The sequence below is a fragment of the Notechis scutatus genome, chromosome 14 (genome assembly GCF_049901735.1).
Source record: "Notechis scutatus isolate UNSWTSFEM ecotype Mainland chromosome 14, rNotScu1.2, whole genome shotgun sequence".
In the NCBI taxonomy this organism is placed as follows: domain Eukaryota; kingdom Metazoa; phylum Chordata; class Lepidosauria; order Squamata; family Elapidae; genus Notechis; species Notechis scutatus.
In genome coordinates, this window is record NC_142022.1 from 5,042,567 (window position 1) to 5,063,068 (window position 20,502).

At 45.7% G+C, this 20,502-nt stretch overlaps 1 protein-coding gene across 1 annotated transcript; it reads right to left on the bottom strand.

Moving 5' to 3' along the window:
* Positions 1 to 2,110: 2,110 nt before the first annotated feature.
* Positions 2,111 to 19,234, bottom strand: BBS1 (Bardet-Biedl syndrome 1). The gene is made up of 17 exons (XM_026687589.2): positions 18,921 to 19,234; positions 18,382 to 18,458; positions 17,743 to 17,777; positions 17,215 to 17,487; positions 16,298 to 16,344; positions 15,999 to 16,037; positions 15,399 to 15,471; positions 13,886 to 14,017; positions 12,799 to 12,905; positions 11,949 to 12,069; positions 10,709 to 10,867; positions 8,922 to 8,991; positions 8,004 to 8,162; positions 6,700 to 6,833; positions 4,989 to 5,123; positions 3,260 to 3,346; positions 2,111 to 2,484 (listed from the first exon to the last, which is right to left on the bottom strand). Exons 1-17 carry the CDS (start codon positions 19,127 to 19,129, stop codon positions 2,398 to 2,400), a joined length of 1,944 nt encoding a protein of 647 aa, XP_026543374.2. The 5' UTR covers positions 19,130 to 19,234; the 3' UTR covers positions 2,111 to 2,397.
* Positions 19,235 to 20,502: the final 1,268 nt, after the last annotated feature.

The window sequence follows — 20,502 nt, forward strand, 5'->3', positions numbered from 1 at the left end:
AAGGTTGCTGTTAGGAGGAGGAGGAGGAGGAGGAGGAGGAGGGAGGAGGAGGGAGGAGGAGGAGGAGGAGGAGGAAGAAGAAGAGGAAGAAGAAGAAGAAGAAGAAGAGGAGGAGGAGGAGGAGGAGGAGGAGGAGGAAGAAGAAGAGGAGGAGGAGGAGAAGAGGAGGAGGAAGAAGAAGAAGACGAAGAAGAAGAAGAAGAAGAGGAGGAGGAGGAGGAGGAGGAAAAAGACAAAGAAAAAGAAGAAGAGGAGGAGGAGGAGGAAGAAGAAGAAGAAGAGGAGGAGGAGGAGGAAGAAGACGAAGAAGAAGGAGGAGGAGGAAGAGGAGGAGGAGGAGGAGGAGGAGGAAGAAGAAGAGGAGGAGGAGGAGGAGAAGGAAGAAGAAGAAGAAGAAGAAGAAGAAGAAGAAGAGAGGAGGAGGAAGAAGAAGACGAAGAAAAAGAAGAAGAAGAGGAGGAGGAGGAAGAAGAAGTAGAAGAAGAGGAGGAGGAGGAGGAGGAGGAGGAAGAAGAAGAAGAAGAGGAGGAGGAAGAGGAGGAGGAGGAAGAAGAAGAAGAGGAGGAGGAGGAGGAGGAGGAGGAGAAGAGGAGGAGGAACAAGAAGACGAAGACGAAGAAGGAAGAGGAGGAGGAGGAGGAGGAGGAGGAGGAGGAGGAGGAGGAGGAAGAAGAAGAAGAGAGAGGAGGAGGAGGAGGAAGAAGTAGAGGAGGAGGAGGAGGAGGAGGAGGAGGAGGAGGAAGAAAGCCAGCTGTAGAAAACAGGAAGGGGGAGAAAAGAGAACGCTTTAAGTGACAGGTGGCAGAAAGGGCCAGCTGGCAAGGGAGCAGAAATACAGAGCCTGGCTTTCAGGAAATCAAGGGGAGGAAGGGAACTTCCCAGATACAGGAAATCCTCGACTTACATACATTCGTTTAGCGGCTGTTTGTTAAGTTTCAACAGCACCGAAAAAAAGTGACTCAAGGCCAGTCCTCGCGCAGACGACAACTGTGGTATCCCCAAGGTCATATGATCAACAGTCAGGGGCTTGGCAACTGGCATGGATGTATGACCATCCTGGGGGGTCATGTGATCGCCATGTGTGACCTTCCCAGCTGGCTTCTGACAAACGGAAATGGTGGCCGTTACGTTAACCGTAAAACTAGTTTTAAGAAGCACAAGGCTGGAGCTGTTTGCAAGACCTAAACCCAGAGAGCGTCCAAATTCGGCCACTTTAAAAGACTTGTGGGCTTCAAAATTCCCAGAATCCCCCAAGTCTGTGTTGTGTCCTGCCAGCTGCCAGCAGAGCTGGCAACAGGCTCGGACAATGAGCAGGTTGGGGAGGAACTTGGGCCAGTCCCGGAGTCTGGGGAAGGCTCCGATGGATGCTCTGCGTCGGAAGCAGAGGTGGGGCCAGGACCGTCTGACATTTCCCAGCTGCCTTTGGAGTTGGAGATAAGTGGGGAAGAAGAACAGCTGGAGCCTGTTCCAGATGTGTGTATGCACAGAGCTGTCAGTAGAGGAGAACAACTGAGGAACAGGGGCCAACTCAGGAGGAGGGGCACACGTGGACGCCGAATGGCTCCTCTTTGGGGAATAAATAGAGGCAAAAGGGGAGTGGTGGTTGCAGGAGACAATAGTTCGCTTATTATTATGAAGATTTGCTTAGTTCGTGCCTCAGAGACTCCTTGCCAGGAATTAATTTACAGCTTTGTGACTGGAAGCTCTGGGCCTGGCAATTATCCAAGGACTGATAAATTGCAATTAATCCTTTGAAGGATTATTGCCAGGATTTTTCTGTGTGTGAATGCCATGAATTCACAGTGACTAAATAAAGAGAGGTTTTTCGGGATAAGGAGTCTGTTTCTTGGTTCGGCTAAGCCTGGGTCAGAACAGTCTGATACCTCCTTTCCCCGGTGGTTTGATGGAGGGATATCAACGAGGCACCAAGCCAAAGCTCTGACACTGAATGTCTGGCTGGGGAATTCTGGGATGTTGGAAGTCCATGGGTCTTAAAAGTGGTTGAAGTTTGGACACCCCTGTCCTAAACCAAGTCCAGGAAAGTACAGTTCAAGGGATTTTTTTTTCCCCTTGCAGAACCGTTTGTTCCTGTTAAAACAGGGACGGCTCCTTTTCTTTTAGGCTGCAGGATAAATATAATTTATTGAGCTGTTTTGGCCTCCTAGCCTCGCACTGTCGTTTGGTAGCTAATTCTAACCTGGTTTCTCCCTGTGTGTGGCTCGTTGCTCCTTAGCAGCACACGGGGAATCTTCTTCCTACATTTGAGAAGAAGCTATTCGTTCCAGCATTGCGGTTCCTCTCTCTCTCTCTCTCTCTCTCCCCAGTTTCCAGTCGCCGCGCCGGTCAAGAAAGACTGCGCCGAGATGGATGAGCTCGGGTCTCCCCTCAGAAGGTGGTTCACGTCGCTGCCAAGCCTTCGCTCACGGGCATGCTAATGTGGGCTGTGAGCAGCGGCTGGCTGCTGCCCTCCTTGAGCACAAACACCTGCAGGGGAAAGAGAGAAGACCCAGCTGAAGGCCAAATTGGGGGGAGGGTGGGTATGGAATTGCTTCCTTTGGAGGAAGGGAACCCCGCCATGTTTTGGAAGACAGAAAGACAGGTGGGATCCCACAGTGGGAATTGGGGTACCGAGGTAAACATACCAGATTTCTCCAAACAGCAAAATGGGGAATGGGGGAGAAAGGGTGATTGGCGGGTTAGCGTGGTGTTGCGATGGTTAGAACGCAATGTTGCCGGCTAACTCTGCCCAACTGCCTGCAGTTCGATCCTGCTGTGTGTCCCAAGGTCATGTGATCACCTTTTGCAACCATTCCAAACAAATCTATTCTTAAAATCCTCCAGTGTTTTCAGCATTCACAATTTCTGGAGGCAAGTTGTTCCACTGGTTCGTTGTTCTCACTGTCAGGAAATTCCTCCCTAGTTCTAGGTTGCTTCTCTCCTTGATTAGTTTCCATTCATTGTTTCTCGTCCTGCCTTCTGGGGCTTTGGAGAATAGCTTGACCTATTCTTCTTTGGGGCAGCCCCTCAAGTATTGGAAGACTGCTATCAGTTTCATTAAACTAAGGGTCTTCAAACTTGGCAAGTTTAAGACTCGTGGACTTCAACTCCCAGAATTCCTGAGCTAACATGACTGGAGGAGGGGGAATTCTGGAGGAGTTGAAGTCCACAAGCCTTAAACTTGTCAAGTTTGAAGACCCTTGCATTGAACTAAAGGATTGGGGGCTTGAACAGTGGGAAAAACCAACTTAAGGTCACCAACCTTGATAACATCCGAGATCGCTTGGTCGCTGAGACACTCAACAAAGGTGGCTAAACGATAATTCAGTCCCGGGATCAACATCGGAGCCTGAAAGGAAAATTGAAAAAAGGGGAAATAAATACAGATACTCCTCAACATTCATTTAGCGACTGTTCGAAGTTACAGCAGCACTGAAAAAAAGTGACTTATGACCATTTCTCACACTTGGCCATTGGCTCGTATTTATGACAGTTGCAGGCTCAACTGCGGTCGTTAACACCGAGGACTACCTGTATAGTCAACACCTGGATCTGGAGCTTACAGAAGACAGACTAAAGTCGACCTGGGTGATTTGAAGTCCAGCATATCCTGCGCCCTGAATCAAATTACAGGTAGTTCTCAATTTACAATTGAGCCCAAAATTTCTGTTGCTAAGTGAAGCATTTGTTAAGTGAGCTTGCCCCATTTTACGACATTTCTTGCTACGGTTGTTAAGCAAATCATTACATTTGTTAAGTTAGTAACACAGTTTGTTAAGTGCATCTGGATTTCCTCACTGACTTTGCTTGTCAAGAGGTTGCAAAAGGGGATCCCGGGACCCAGGGACACTGTGACCGTTGTAAGTATGAGCCAGTTACCAAGCACCTGAATTTGGATCATGTGACCATAGGGATGCTGCAAACAGTCGTGAAGTGTGAAAAATGGTCATAAGTCCCTTTTTCAATGATGGTGTAGCTTTGAATGGTCACTAAATGAACTGTTAATAAGTCAAGGACTACCTGTATTGTACTGAGACATACAGGTAATCCTCGACTTACCACCATTTACTTAGTTTAGTTTAGTTTAGTTTATTGTCATTGCACCTCATACAACGAAATCTAACACCATCTTCAGTGCACATCATGACCATGAAAATAAACACAAACACACATCCTTCACCCTTCACACATTGAACCGGAAACCCCTGACACCGCACCAACCCTGCACTCTACAGCAGAATTCAAAAGAGCTACTGCCCTGGGAAAGAAGCTGTTTTTCAGCCTATTTGTCCTTGTTTTTATTATTATTCTGTACCGGCTGCCAGATGGTAATAGTTCAAAAAAAGGGTGCCCAGGATGAGGTGGATCTTTGAGGATGTTTGGAACTTTCTTAAGGCAGCGGGAGCTCTAAAGCTCTTCCAAAGAGGAGAGAGGGCAACCCATGATCTTCTGGGCAATGACCTTAACCCTCTGGAGTGCTTTCCTATCTGCCCCTGTGCAATTGGCAAACCCTACAGAGATGCAGTAAGTTAAGATACTCTCTCTGGTGCAGCGGGAGAAGGTCACCAGCAGTTTTCCATTCAGTTGTTGTTTTCTGAGAAGTCTCAGGTAGTATAATCTCTGCTGGGCCCTTTTGACCAGGGCTGTAATGTGAGCACCCCAGGTCAGGTCCTCTTTTAGGGTAACTTAAACTTAAAACTGTCCACTTGCTCCACTCGGTCTCCATTGATAAGGGCTGGATGTCTGATCTGTTCACCTCAAATTTCAATGGCCCTCAAAAGAAGTTACTTACAACTGGTCCTTTTGCGTTCAAGACTGTCGCAACCTCCTTACTGTCCTGTGATCAAAATTCAGGTGCTTGGCAACTAGGGTGTATATTCATGACAGTTGCAGTATCCTGGGGTCACATGATTGCCATTTGCAAACTTCCCGGACGGCTCCAACCAGGAAAATGAAGGGGGGGGGGGAAACAGAGAAGGGTGCAGTGTTACCTTGAAGAACGGACGTTCGACAGAATAATGGTTTTCGTCGTAAATGAAGCAAACGAGGAGATTTGCTATCGCGCGATTCTCGGACATGTTCTGGAGATTAAGACACAGTTTGAAAGTGGGGCCCATGCCCTGCACCTGGAGGGGGAGGAAAAGAAGAGGAGGAGGAAGCATGAAATGAGGACAAAGGACATGGGGCAAGGAGAGAGACCCCCCGAAATGGAGAGCTTCTCTTCCTAAGCCCAAAAGATCAACTCTGGAAGTGCCAGAGAGAGGGGGAATATATTTTCAATTGTTCTAAATGGATATTTTCTTTTGGAAATCTTTTTACATATTTTTTTAATCTCTTTTTACAAATCTTTTTTACCTCTAGCAACCAAAACCATCTAAACCCGGTATTTCTTAACTGTGGCAACTTTAAGTTATAATTCCCTAGCTGGCTTGGTTTAAGATGGATCGACTTCCATTCCCAGAATTCCCCTACCAGCATGTTTTTAAGATGAGTGGAGCTCAATGCTCAGAATTCCCTAGCCAGCATGCGGGGATTGGAAGTCCACCCATCTCAAAGCATGCTGGCTGGGGAACTCTGGAAGTTGAATTCCTTTAAACTTAATTGCTTAAAATAAATAAGAATTAGCTTTAAGCAGCCAGCGTGTGAAATCTCTCCAGGAGGCAGGGGAAGGGCTGGCTGGTGAATTTGGGGAGTTGAAGTGGCTAAGCTTAATGATATATAGCAGTGATGGTGAACCTTTTTGGCACCAAGTGCCCAAACTGGAATGTGCCAGAGCGCCGGAAAACTGAAGACCAGCTGGCCGGTGCGCGCAGGCCTAGTTTGTGGCCATTTTGGGGGCCGTTTTCAAGCCATTTGGAGGGCCATTGTCAAAACAGCCTTTCTTGGCTGTTTTCTGGGCAGTTTTCAGGCCTTTTTGGGCCATTTTCATGCCATTTTTCAGGGCATTTTCAGGGTGTTTTTGGCTGTTTTTGGTTTGGTATTCAGGCTTCTTTTTGCCCGAAATACGGCCTAAAAATAGTCTGAAAATGGCTCAAAAACAGCCTGAAAAGGCCTGAAAAGGGGCCAGAAAAGCAGCTGGAAAATGGCCCAGAAAAAGGGTTTTCAGGCTATTTTCCAGCGCTCCAATGCCTGCCAAGTCCAGCTGACCAGAAACCAGAACAGCAGCTGGTGATGGCGCGTGCACCCACTGAGAGGGCTCTGCGTGCCACCTCTGGCTTGCGTGCCATAGGTTCGGCATCACGGGTATCTAGGGTCTCTCCTGCTTGGGGGGGTTGGTCTAGACCAGGGGTCTCCAACCTTGGCAACTTTAAGGCTGGAGGACTTCAACTCCCAGAATTCCCCAGCCAGCAAAGCTTCTGGGAGTTGAAGTCCATGCATCTTAAAGCATGCTGGCTGGGGAATTCTGGGAGTTGAAGTTCTCCAGGCTTAAAGTTGCCAAGGTTGGAGACCCCTGGTCTAGATGACCTACAAAGTACCTTCCAACTCTGTTAATCTGAATCTAATCTGAATCTGAATCTAAGATTCAAGAAACATTGTTCTAAGGGCACATTTTAAGAAGCATTGGACTTCAACTCCCAGAATTCCCCAGCCACACAAATGGAAGCAAAGGCATAAAACCCGGATAATGTTGATAATATTAGGATGCATTTGAAGCCCAGGGCATTCATGAGCTCCTCCCTGGTCTTGGAATGGTTTACTCACCACGGCGTTCAGCTTGAGCGGCTCCTGCAGGGACTCAGAGATGGGGGCCATACTGCACTCCAGCGCCCGGACGTAAGCACGGGCCGCCGTGAGACGGATGCGTCTGAGGTCCGTCTGAAAGACTTGGTGCATGGCTGGGAAAGGGAAGAAGAGAGGAGGATGAACGGAAGGCAAGCAAAGGAGCCCTTCGATTTTACCCCCTCTTACCATGACATACCACCACAACTGAGCTCAAAATTTCTGTTGCTAAGGGAGACATTTGTTAAGTGACTTTTGTCCCATTTTTATGACCTTTCTTGCCAGAGTTATTAAGCGAAACACTGCAGTTGTTAAGTTAGTAACACAGCGGTTGATTATGCTGGTCAGAAAGTTGCAAAAGGAGATTGCGTGACCCCAGGAGACTGAAAAACTGTCACAAAGGGTGAAAAATGGTCATAAGTCACTCTTGTCAGCGCTGTTCAGTGTCTCCTGGTGATTGGCCCAAAGTCATCAAACTGGCTTTCATGCGTAAGGTGGGACTAGAACTCCCCGTCTCCTGGTGATTGTCAGGAGCTTTTGTTCTGACCAAGGCTTCCTGAAACCGTAATTAAGCACACGCTTAGTCCGAACAGCTCGTTTTATTTCAACGCTGGGAATTATGTTCATTCCCAGCCCGAAATGAGTCCCAAATAGTCCCTCGAGATAAGCACTCACCTTTATCTCCTTTGAATTGCTGCCAACAAGTAGTGTCAAATTAACTGTAAAAAGCCAAATGGAGTACAAACTCCACGCATAGCTTCAAGGTTTAATCCGAACAGAGCGAATGACTTTGCTTCCTGCAAAGGTTTCTCTACTTTTGCCTGTCCTTTATACCTTATGGGAGGGGCAATCACCTCCAAGCCTTACTCCTGAGTTGCCCCTTTTGTCTTAGCTGCTCTTGCCTTCTGGCAGTTCTGCGCACACGCTTACTGGGAACAGGCTCCCCTTGTTCCTCTGCCTCACTGCTGCCAGACTAGAGTCAGTACATAACTCCCAGATGGTCCAGGCCCCACCTCTGTATCGGACGCAGGACCCTCATCCGAGCCCTCCCCAGACTCCTGGACTGGTCCCTGTTCTTCCCCACTGTCCAATTCTGCACAGGTTGCTGGCAAACCACAACAGCTTTCATGCATAACATGGGATTAGAACTCAGCATTTCCCAGTTTCTAGTCTAGCATCTTCCCCTCGATGCCAAGCTTGCTCTCCTGTCAAGATCCAAACAGTATTTTAAGGTAGAGAATAGACCTGAGAGACGGTGCACTGGATTCCTGGCCCGTTCTGCTTACCCACTCCACACTCTCGTTCCCGCAGCGTCTGGTCCACGTAGAGTTTTGTTTTCTTGGGCACGTTGAGTTTGGTGCTCTGGGTCACAGGAGCACCGGCTGTGGCATCCCCCTTATGGAAAGTGCTGTTGCGTTTCAAGATCTTGATGATGAGACCCCCACCTGGAGACAATAGAAAAGTTGGAAGTGGGATGGATGGATGGATGGATGCAAGGCAGCACAGAGACTGATGTTGAGACTCTAGAAAGAGTGCAATGAAGAGCAACCAGGATGATGAGGGGACTGGAGGCTAAAACATAGGATGAACAGTTGCAGGAACTGGGCTTGGCTAGTCTAGGGAAGAGAAGGACCAGGGGAGGCAGGAGAGCAGCGTTCTAATATTTGAGGGGATGCCCCAGAGAGGAGGAAGGGGTCAAGCTATTTTCCAAGGCACCTAAAGGCCAGACAAGGAACAATGGGTGGAAATTGATCAAGGAGAGATTCAACCTGGAAATAAGGAGATATTTCCTGACAGTGAGAACAGTCAACCCATGGAACAGAAGTTGCCTTTGGAAGTTGTGGGAGCTTCATCCCTGGAGGCTTTCAAGAAGAGACTGGACTGCCCTCTGTCAGAAATGGTGTAGGGTCTCCTGCTTGGGCGTGGGGGGTTGGACTAGATGACCTACAAGGTCCCTTCCAACTCTGTTAGAGAAATCTGTTAAAGGAAGGCTAGCTGTTCTGTTCCCATGCGTGACAAAAAGGCTTAAGCAGCCAGCTTAACCAGGCCAAGGAATAAATGAGAGACTATCTTTGGCCAACAGCATCTACATTCTGGCGAGAGAGACATTCTCCAGTACAAGTCCAAGAGCTCGGAAGGCAAGAGCTCCAGTCCCGGCGAGCAACCCGGATCGGATCCCAAACCTAGCTTGTTTACATTCACACCTTTGGTTGTCATGATGAGGGTGTTGTCCTCTCGTCCGTAGTGGCCGAAAGCGATGCTGGTGACGACGTCCTGCCAAGAATTGGGAAAGAAACAAAAGTAAAATTGGTCAGCAATGAGGGAGCGAAATCAGAAACCTCGAGAGGGGGTATTTGTGCCGGAGCCTCCCGAGCCGAAGCTGGCCATTGTATGTGTGAGACGCTTTCTCGGTAATCCTTGCTTTACGACCGTCGTGGAGCCTGCCATCACTTGCGATATTCATGAAACGGGACCTCACACGTTGGAACCGGTTTCGCAACCTTGTTTTGTTTTGTTTTGTTTTATATATATAAATCCTCTTAAGAAAACAAATACACACACACACACACACACACCACAAACCATTCCATTTCAATTGTGCGTCGACTTGGGTACCTATTTCAATTAAGCATTATAAATGAAAGTCTTCTTATCAAATCTAACAATACATCAATGTTCCCATATATATTCCCATATTATTGAGTTTTGCAGCGATAATTCAGCACCAGAAAAATAAACGCAGATGGCTGATGCTTCATTTAACATCTTTATAAACATAATAAGTAGATTTTACAAACCAGTTGTAGATTTCTCCAACATGGAGCAAACTCAAACAGAAATATGTTGCAAATTCAGAGCAGAGCTCCAGTCAAATTAATTTCATCTTCAATGGACAGACTCAAAGCTCTACACAGCTTCCGAGTTGCAGAACTTAATATAGAGCCACGCCTAAGCTACTTTTAGTTTCAGTTTTCAGCCTAGACTATTTCTAGTTTCAGTTTCCAAACTGTCCTCATTGGCTGACTTAGTTGCTTTGCCTGTTCATTGGCTGACCTTGTTACCATGCTCTATTCCAGTTCATAAATATACTCTGACACATATACATAATAATATCACACATTATCACTTTGCTGAAATTTCTCTAATTGCTTTATAAATACATCAAATCTTTTTTTTAGGTTGTTCTATTCTCTATCCATTGATAGAACATATTCCATACCATGTAATATTCAGTTTCTTCTTTTTCCTTAATTTCTAGTGTCAATCTATTCATTTCTGCACATTCAAATATTTTTCCAATTATCTTTCCCTCTATCAGTATTTTAATCACTCTTTCAATTTGGGGTAAATACAATCCCGATACAATTCAAATGCACCCTTTGTTTTTTCTGGTGGTCATTAAGCGAATCACCACGGTGGTTAAGTGAATCGGAAGATTGCTAAGCCAACCTGTTACGACCACAACTGAGCTCAACATTTCTGTCGCTAAATGAAGACATCTGTTCAATGGGTTGGGCCCTATTTCACCAACTTCCTTGCCACAGTCCTTAAGTGACTCACTTGCCATTGTTCAGTTAGCAACAGGTTGTTAAGTGAATCTGGCTTCCCCATTAACTTTGCTTGTTAATAGGTCGCAAAAGGGGATCGTGTGACCTCCGGGACCCGTCGTAAATACGAGTCAGCGGCCAAGGGTCTGAATTTTGATCCAGGCACCACAGGGGATGCTACAACTGTCTTTTGAGAGTGGAAAAACGGTTGCCAGTCATTTTTTCAGTGGTAACTTCAAACGGTCACTAAATGAGGAGTCAAGGAGTATACTGCTCATGAGTAGCGGTATATAAATTTGAGGCCTGGTTCGGACAACCTGTAATGTTAATTCCTGAAATGAGCAAAGAGATGGAAGGAAGGCTAGTCTGCAGCACAGGAAGTGGGGATTAGCATTAGCTTGACAGGATTTTGACAAATATTCCCACAAAATTTGGACTCTTACCGGCACCTGGATGACATTGACAAGGTTTTTGTCCCGGAAAACATGGATTTCCCTGTTTGCCAGCGACACCAACACAGCCTGGAAGCTTTGCAATTTCTCATCCATGAGGCCCAAAGTGACGGGGGCCGCTGACAACGTCACTGTCCAGAGCTTCTTTCCCTGGAACGAGAAGATGGGGTGGGGGTGGGGGTGGGGAAATGTCAGAAAATCATAGGGTCTCCTGCTAGGACTAGATGACCTCCGAGGCCCCTTCTCACTCTGCTACTCTATATTCTTTGGCTTCCGGGAAGAGTTTGGGCAGAGCGACGCTGCCCTCTGCAGGCTCGTTCAAGGCTTTGTGGGAGAATATAACAGGCAGTCTTTGGACTTCGCCACCACAACGGAGCCCGGATTTCTGCCGTTAAGTGAGACATCGGTTGAGTCGTGGTCGTAAATTGAGCCACCCACCAGTGCACTCAATTTTACAGCAAGAGTGGAAAAGCCAGTCCATGCAGTCCTTCGGTTAATCTATTCTCCTGAATGGTGTGTGTGTGTTTGGTTTTTTTTTCCCCTCCCCTAGAAAATGGGCAGAAAAGGATAGGAAACTGGCAAGGAAATTATTAAATTGTGGTGATGTGACTGAGGGAGGCTACAACTAGTTGAAAAAGGTAAGCCGGTTGCCAAGTGCCCCACAGACCATTACACGACCGCAGGTGTGTGTGTGTGTGTATGTCTCAGTCATAACTTCGAAGATGGGCCTTTAACAGCTTTTTAAAGTCCCACCATAACTTAAAATCCTCACTAGCGACTGGTCATAAATTGAGGACTATCTGGATTTATTTCTTGGAAATCTAGCTGCTGCATAGCTGCAAACAGAGGTGTAGAAGTTTATCAATTGTGAGCCTGTTTTGCAAGGGTAGTGGTGGTGGAAACTTATTGTTGTAATACATCTATCAGGATTCAACTAGGGAGCACAATATACGTATATCTGTTTTTTGCATAGGTATATGTCCCCTTTTTAATGTTTTGTTTCGTCTTTGTGAACATTTTTCCTGTTTAAAGTTTGTACTCTAATTTTTTTGAGGAAAAATTAAATTAAATTACAAGGGAATCGAGCTGCTATAAATGCTGGATAAGTTCGGATGGGAGATTTGATTTGCTTCTCACATGGTACGCCGGATTAAGAGAGCCGCCAAGCTCAGCGCAAACATGCACCCTTGCAGCAACAACTTGCCTACGGGCACAACTCGCTACCCCTAACCTTCTGGTTGTAGCCTCGTAGCGTCTCATCTGAACAAGCCACCATGATGTTCTTCTGGACTCGAACCAAACCCACAGCCTGGGAGCTCAGTTCGATGCAATATTTGGGCCGTTTGGAATCCCTATGTGGAGGAGAAAAAAAAAGCAGGAAAAAATTCAGCCCGAAGACCCGAATAGAACAGGGGGCACGGTTCCAATTGGGCAGAAAATGCAAAAAAAAAAAAACAAAAACCTATCCAAGCACCTCTCATCAATCGACAAGGAGGCTAGAAGCGAAAGTTTCTCAAACTTTGCAACTTTAAAGACGCATGGAATTCTCCAGCCAGCATGCTTTAAGATATCTGGACAACAATTCCCATCATTCTCCAGCCAACAAACTTTAAAAGATGTCTGGACTTCAACTCCCAGAATTCTCCAACAGCATGCTTTACATGGGTTTTGACTCCAAGAATTCTCCAGCCAGCATGCTTTGAGATATCTGGACATCAATTCCCATCATTCCCCAGCCAACAAACTTTAAAAGATGCCTGGACTTCAACTCCCAGAATTCCTCAGCCAGCATGTTTCAAGACTGGTGGACTTCAACTCCCAGAATTCCATGGCTGGCTAGGGAATTCTGGGAATTGAAGTCCAACCATCTTCAAGCTGCTGAGGTGGTGAAACTCTTGATTTATTGTCCGCTTTCCCTTCCATTCTTTTCCCAGTCTGCCACAATCTCACACAATATGGCCAGCTTACACCAATTATGAAATGTCATGCTTATTATGGGATGCTCTGAGCATTGGCTTGAATGGGCTTTCACCTACTGTCTGCTGCAGAACAGCCCCTTTGCCACTGGTGGGACCACATACCTGCGAAGAATGTAAACGCTACCGTTCCGACACGCCACGGTGAGATAGTATTCCACGTCAAACTGGCCTGCGATGTCCAGAAAGGCGGGCACACTTGGTATGGCCACCTACAAGGGGAAAAGAGAGACCTGGGTCATGGTTGGACTTCTGCCCGTGAAACCCGCAAGGACTGGACGCAATATCTGAATTCTCACACTGCATCCAACCAGGTCATTTTAGCCTTCAGTGGTTACCTTCGTACAGCCTGTTAAACTGGATTAGTGTTAATTCAGGGTTGTTGTTTTCTTCTAACCTGGCCTGTTGGGTTGATACAAAACTGGATTTAAGAGATGGTAGGGATCTCGAGAGTGGGTTAATTGTGTAACCAGGTTCGGGGGGTTTGTGTGGAGGGAGAAGGAAGTGGGTTTGGGAAGGAAGGTCTTGGCTCCTCATAAAAGAGGGAGGTCCAACCTTGGCAGTTTAAGACCGGTCGACTTCCAACTTCCAGAATTCCCCCACCAGTCAGAAATTTTAAAGTATGTTGGCTGGGGAATTCTGGGAGTTGAAATCCAGCCATCTTAAGGGACGCTGGTTGGGGAATTCTGGGAGTTGAAATCCAGACATCTTAAAGCATGCTAGCTGGGGAATTCTGGGAATTGAAGTCCACACAACTTAAGGTATGCTGACTTGGGAATTCTGGGAATTGAAGTTCACTCACCTTAAAGTATGCTGGCTGGGGAATTCTGAGAATGGAACTCCGGACATATTAAAACATGCTGGCTGGGGAATTCTGGGAACTGAAGTTCACCCATCTTAAAGTATGTTGGCTGGGGAATTCTGGGAGTTGAAATCCAGACATCTTAAAGCATGCTAGCTGGGGAATTCTGGGAATTGAAGTCCACCCATCTTAAAGTTGCCAAGGTTGGACATCCCTGCCCTGTAACCCGACAAGATCCAGTCTTAAAGCCAGAATCTTCTGAATATGGACATATACCTTCTCTATGTCTTGGGATATTATTTGTGTCAACATGTTTGAGAAGGAAGGAGAGCATACCACATTGCAAGTATTTTGCATACCAGTATGCAAAATTCTGGTATAGAGCCTCACTTTTGACAAGATGGTGAAGGCTTCGGGGTCCAGGATCAGGATTTCCATGTTCTCCGTCCCGACCACCAAGCAGCTGATCGCGTCCTCTTCCACACGGTTCTTCTTCAGAGTGGCCATACAGGTGATCACCGTCTGAAAAACACCCACAGTAGCCCGGGAAAATAAGGAAGGCATTTTATTCCATGAAATCAGCCAACAGAAATAACAGGTAATCCTCGACTTACAGCCACAATGGAGCGCTACCTTTCAGTTGTTAAGCGAAACATTTGCCAGGTGGATGTTTCCCCATTTTACGGTCTTTCTTGCCACAGTTGTTAAATGCATCGCTGGAGCTATTAAATTAGTGATGAAGTTGCTAAGAGAAACTGGCTACACCATTGACTGTGCTCGTTGGAAGGGCGCAAAAGGGATCACGTGACCTTGGGACACAGCAACGGTCATAAGTATGAACCAGTTGCCAAGCACCTGAATTTTGATCATGCGACCAGGGGGAACGCTGTAAAGGTCATAACTGTGAAAAACAGTTGTAAGTCTCCTTTTTTAACTTTAATTTTATTTTTAAAAAACAGTTTATACGTTTTCACATTACATACATATGTGCTTAGTGAACAGCATATTGTCTGGATCATTTTGCTTATATAACAATACTTTTCCAGTTCCTAATTCCTATCTCTATTATCCAACCATTTGTAAAACAATTGCTACCAACCTGCCTTCCATGGCGGACCTGTATACTGCACGAATCAAAAAGGGGGCTGTGAAAATATCTACAGACCCCTCACATCCTGGACATAAACTGATTCAACTCCCACCCTCAAAACGACGCTATAGAGCCCTGCACACCAGAACAATTAGACACAAGGACAGTTTTTTTCCCCAATGCCATCACTCAGCTAAACAAATAATTCCCTCAACACTGTCCAACTATTTACAAAATCTGCACTACTATTACTATTAATCTTCTCATCACTCCTTATCGCCCATCCCCCCCCACTTGTGACTGTATGACTGTAACTTTGTCGCTTGTATCCTTACAATTATTATTAACTGTTTCCTAGGATGATTTGATTGCTTATTGTACCCTATGACTATTATTGTGTTGTACCTTATGATTCTCAACTCCTGACGTATGTCTCTTTTCTTTTATGTATACTGAGAGTATTTGCACCAAGACAAATTCCTTGTGTGTCCAGTCACACTTGGCCAATAAAAGAATTCTCTTCTGTTCTATTTCTCTTTTCTTCTATTTCTCTTCTCTCTTTTCTTATGATTCTTGACGAATATATTTATTTTTTCTCTTATGAACACTGAAAGTTTATGCACCAAAGACAAATTCCTTGTGTGTCCAATCACACTTGGCCAATAAAGAATTCTATTCTATTCTATTCTATTCTATTCTATTCTATTCTACAACAAATCCCATGTTCGAAAAATACTCTGTATCTTTTTCAGTGCCGTTGTAACTTCAAACAGTCACTAAACGAACTGCACTATTGGATTCCAGGGTACAGACCTGACGTTTGATGGGCTGGAACTTATGCTGGTTCACAAAGGACTCCATCTCAGAGAGTTCAAGGGTCAGGAATCTATAGAGAAGAGAAAAGACGGTGAGAGAAATATAGGTGGTCCTCCATTTACAACAGTTCATTTAGTGACCACTCGAAGCTACGACAGTGCTGATGAAAGTGACTTGCAATTGGGTTATTTTTTTCCACACTTACGACCGTAGTAGCATCCCTTTGATCAAAATTGGGACACCGGGCAACTGGTTCATATTTACGACGGTCGCAGTGTCCTGGGGGTCACGTGATCCCCTTTAAGAGACTTTCAAAGTCAACAGGGAAGCTGGATTCACTTAACAACCGCGTTACCAACTTAACAATGGCAGCGATTCACTTAACAACAGTGGCAAGGAAGGTGGTAAAAGTGGGGCAACATTCATGCGACAACGGTCTGGCTTAGCAAGAGACGTTTGGGGCTTAATCCCGGTTGAAAGTCGAGGACCACCGATATAGATTCCCAGTCAAGAACTACCACAAAAAAAAGAGAGAACATTTCCCACAACCGGTGGGATGTCCCACGCAAGCCAACACCTCCAACGTGAGACGCTCACCTCAAAGACTGCACCGAGAGGGGCATTTCGGCATTTTCTCTGGGAAGGAAGAAGAGAAGACACACATTAGAGTGAGCTACGGGTACAGCAAAGAGCCAAGAGGATTTCCCAGCTCAAATTCAAGCTGAACCTGGATGCCTCTAGAAGTTGTGAATGCTCCAACATCGGATGTTTTTAAGAAGAGACCCTTCCAACTTTGTTATTCCTCCCTCCCTCCCAGAAAAGAAGGTTTTAAAGGTTTTTTTTTAATGGATCAGAAGAAGAACAATTCACCCTTTGTGGGGTCGAGATTCTCTTACCTGATGGCTTCCAGCATCTCTTTCATTGACAGAAGATCAACCTTGTCCTGTGCGCGCACACACACACACACACAGAGAGAGAGAGAGAGAGAGAGAGAGAGAGAAAAGGGCATCAGACACATAATGCAACCCCCAGGATTACGGTTGTAAGAGTAGGGGTTATTTAAGTCTCTTTTTTTGGATAAAGAAATAATCTGAACTGAATTGGATACAAGTGTGTGATTAGACACACAAGGAATTTGTCTCTGGTGCAGAAGTACTCAGTGTACATGCAAAGAAACAGGAGCACAATGAGGAGCGGGAGTCAAGGTGGAGAACATAACTAGCACACCTACTTTCCTTCTATTTTCCCCACAACAGCAACCCTGTGAGGTGGGTTGGGCTGGCAAAGAGTGACAGGCTCAGCTGGCTTTCATTCCTAAGGCAGGACTAGAACTCACCATCACCTGATAACTGGCCCAAAGTCACCCAGCTGGCTTTCACGCCTAAGGCAAGACTAGAACTTGCCATCACCTGGTGATTGGCTCAAAGTCACCCAGCCAGCTTTCATTCCTAAGGCAGGACTAGAACTCACCATCCCCTAGTAACTTGCTCAAAGTCACCCAGCTGGTGTTCATGCCTAAAGCAAGACTAGAACTCACCATCCCCTAGTAACTGGCCCAAAGTCACCTTTCATGGCTAAGGCAGGACTAGAACTGACACCTCCTTGTTTTTATCCTGATATCTTAACCACTAGACCAAGCTGGCTCACTCATGGATCAAGAGATGCCAGCACATAAGTGATCAACAGACACTTTTAAGAAGGAGAAAAAAGATACCCCTACCTCCCCAAAGAGCAGGACCATAAGATTCAAAACTTGGCATTTTTGTGCCACTCAAATGCTCTCATTTAAAACCTGTTTCTTCCCTCTCCTCACCTCCTTTGCCTGGTCCCAGACCACTTTCTCCATTGGGTTGGGCTCCATCAGTGGCAGAGTAAATTTGAAGTAGGGACGCAGATTCTTGTAGACGTAGATATACGGCCCAGAAGCCACAGCCAGGGCTGGCGTGCAGGGCTCGTGTAGCTCCATCAGAAAGGAAACCACGCTTGTGGGTAAATCCGGCAGGGTGTTTTCACTCAAAAGGGTGGTACCCTGGTAGACCTTTAGTTTCATCTCATGGCCCGTCGAGCCAAAATTGCCCACCACTAGCTGCAGGTAAGAGAGATAACATGATTGACTTCTTTAAATCATCACCAAGTGGATACAGATAGTCCTCCGCTTATGACCGGGTGGTTAATGACTGTTTAAAGTTATGATGGACCCCCCAAAAAGTACAGGTAGTCCTTCATTTTGAACCGTTTAGTGCCCACTAAGCACTAAAAATGGCTGCGGATTTATATCCGGGGTGGAAATGAGGAAAGTTGGCTAGGCATTTTTTCTCTCTGGTAGGGGCATTTTCTTTACCTTGTCGTCTCCATCCCCATGTAGGTCAGCCAGAGCTGGAAGAAAATAAACAGTCAATGAGAGGACAATTTTATTATCAAAGCCTACCAAGAACTGACAGAGGGAATCTTGGAATATGTTCCAGAGCTGAGGGTTGAATTATGCAGCCTTGGTGCTCTCTGAGGTTAGTTCTTTTCTTTTGCTTTCTTTTCCATTCTAATCTATTATTTCTATTGTTTCCCATTCTATTCTATGTTCCATTCCATTATCCCACCCTTTCTGAATATTTAAAACTCAAGGGAACAAGCATGTTTAATACTTTTTCCTTTTCCTATTTTCTCCACAACAACCCTGTGAGATTGATTGGGCTATGAGACAGAGTGAGTTTTAAAAATCACTGTCTCCTGGTTTCTAAGCCAGAACCTTCATTGTGACACTAAAAACAGCTCGCACTGCCAGTTTAGACACATGGAATCATAGGGCTACAAGGGACCACAGAGATCATTTAGTCCAATCCCTTATTCAAGCAGGAGATTCTCTATACCATTCCGGACAGCCCAGTCTCTTCTTGAAAACCTCCAATGTTGGAGCACCCACAACTTCTACCACCCCTCCCCAAAAAAGAGGAAAGAGGAGGAGGAAAAAGGAGCTCAGACTTACTGACACATGAGGAAAAGGTGTGCAAATTGGCTACTGGATCATAGTAGGCATCCAGCCATTTGGAACTGGTGCGAACACTGTTGGCAACCACAGGAAAAAAAGTTGAAAAGAAATATATATATATGGCAAATTAACATGGCAAATCAGCGTTTCACAACCTTGGTAGATGGGTGGACTTCATTTCCCAGAATTCCCCAGCCAGCATGCTTTAAGATAGGAAGACTTCAATTGCTACATGGGGGATTCTGGGAGTTGAAGTCCATCCACCTTAAAATATGCAGGCTGGGAGTTGGTCCACCGATCTTCAAATTGCCAAAGGTTGGAAAAGGTAGTTTCAATCCAGAGCTAAATTCCCAAATATTCTCCTTTCCATGCACTCCGCCTTCCATATAAATGGATCCCTCCCCCTAAAAGGTGACCCAGGAGGAGGAATGAAGGACAAACCGCTCCTTTTTTCGTCCCCCACATTTTCCCGCCCTGAAAGGCTGTGGTCGCTATATTTCTGGCTAGATGCCGTTGCTTCCAGGGTGTTTGTTTACCCGTCGCCGGCACCTCCTGAAGACGCCGCCATCGCCATGGCCCTGCAAGTCGTCCCTGCAAGGCCGCAAAGCCCGTTGCTATGGTAACCCCACGGTGGGCAATAGGTGTACCGCAAAAAAGAGTCCCTGCCTGCGAAGCCCGTTATCTTGGAAACCCCACGACGGGCAATGGGTGCAACGCGAAAATGAGTCCCTCTCAGCGTGCTCATAAACTTCCAAAAAATTAGAGTGACCCACGCCGGCAAGCTTCCGAGACCGACTTGAAATTTTCCTTTCGTCTTCTCTGCCAGCTATTGAAATAAGGGATATTATGAATTTAGTCCACAGTGGAGAGATTATTTATTCTGATCGTTTTGGGTTTGGGATAGCCCAACATTTATTGGGGGGTGATATAGTGATTCACACACAGGGTCAGTCCTGGGATTCACAGCTAGCAAGGGGTTAGCCCCTTAAAAATAAAGCTTTGCAAGTAATTAGTTGCATTTCCAGCCTTTTTTCTCAATTTGCACAATTATCGGAGGACCCACAAAACCAGCCACACAAAGAATGAAGTCAATAGAAACATGCTGTGTTTGGTGCATATGCTACATATCTCCTTCCGGGAATCCATCTGCTCATCTTTATGGCAAATTCTTCAACAATGGAATAATAATAAAAAGGGGGCTTCTGTCCATGCACAGAGTGCCTTCTTTCCTCCTCCTGGTAGAGCTCAGATTTCTCCAGCTGAGCTCCTTTGAGATATGGGAACAACTTGACTCCCATTTCTTTCTCATCCTGGGTAACAAATATTGGTAGTCGACTTACAACCAGAACTGAGCCCCAAAATTTATGTTGCTAAGTGAGACAGTTAAATGAATTTCTCATTTTAAAACTTGTCCTGCCACTGTTGTTAATTGAATCACTATAGTTGGGAAATTAGTCACCCAGTTGTTAAATGAATTTGGGTTCCCTATTGATTTCGCTTGTCAGGTCACAAAAGGGGATCAACAGGACTATGGGACAGTTATGAGTCCGTAGCCAAGAGACTGTATTTTGGTCACATGACTGTGGGGATGTTGAAAAAGTCTGAAAATGAGTCATAAATTACTTTTTTCAGTGCTGTTGTAACTTGAGTCACCTAATGGGCTGTTGTTAAGTCGAGAGCTACCTGTATCAACCCTGGTTGGGAATTAGGTGTGTTGTAGTCCCAGCACAGCAAGCAGGGACTTGGATGGGTGTGTTGTTTCAATGCAATCTTCAATGCCTGATTGGTAATCAACTCTGCAACAGTGACCCCTTTTTATTTTTCAAATCCAACAGCTCATATTCACATATTTGTATAAACACACCCCGTGGCATAAAATAATAATTTGCTCTCTCAAACCACAGGATGGGAACCAAGGCTTGCTAATAAGCCAGCTCTGACAACTGGCTGAGTTCACACTTAATCATAAACCACAAAGCCATCAAGCCATGGTTTATACACCGTATACTGCTAGGCTCACACAACATCCTAAGCCAGAATTAAATCCAATGGCATTACTGCTTAAAGCAGTATTTATCTTAGCAACTTTAAGATGTCTGGACTTCAAGTCCCACAATT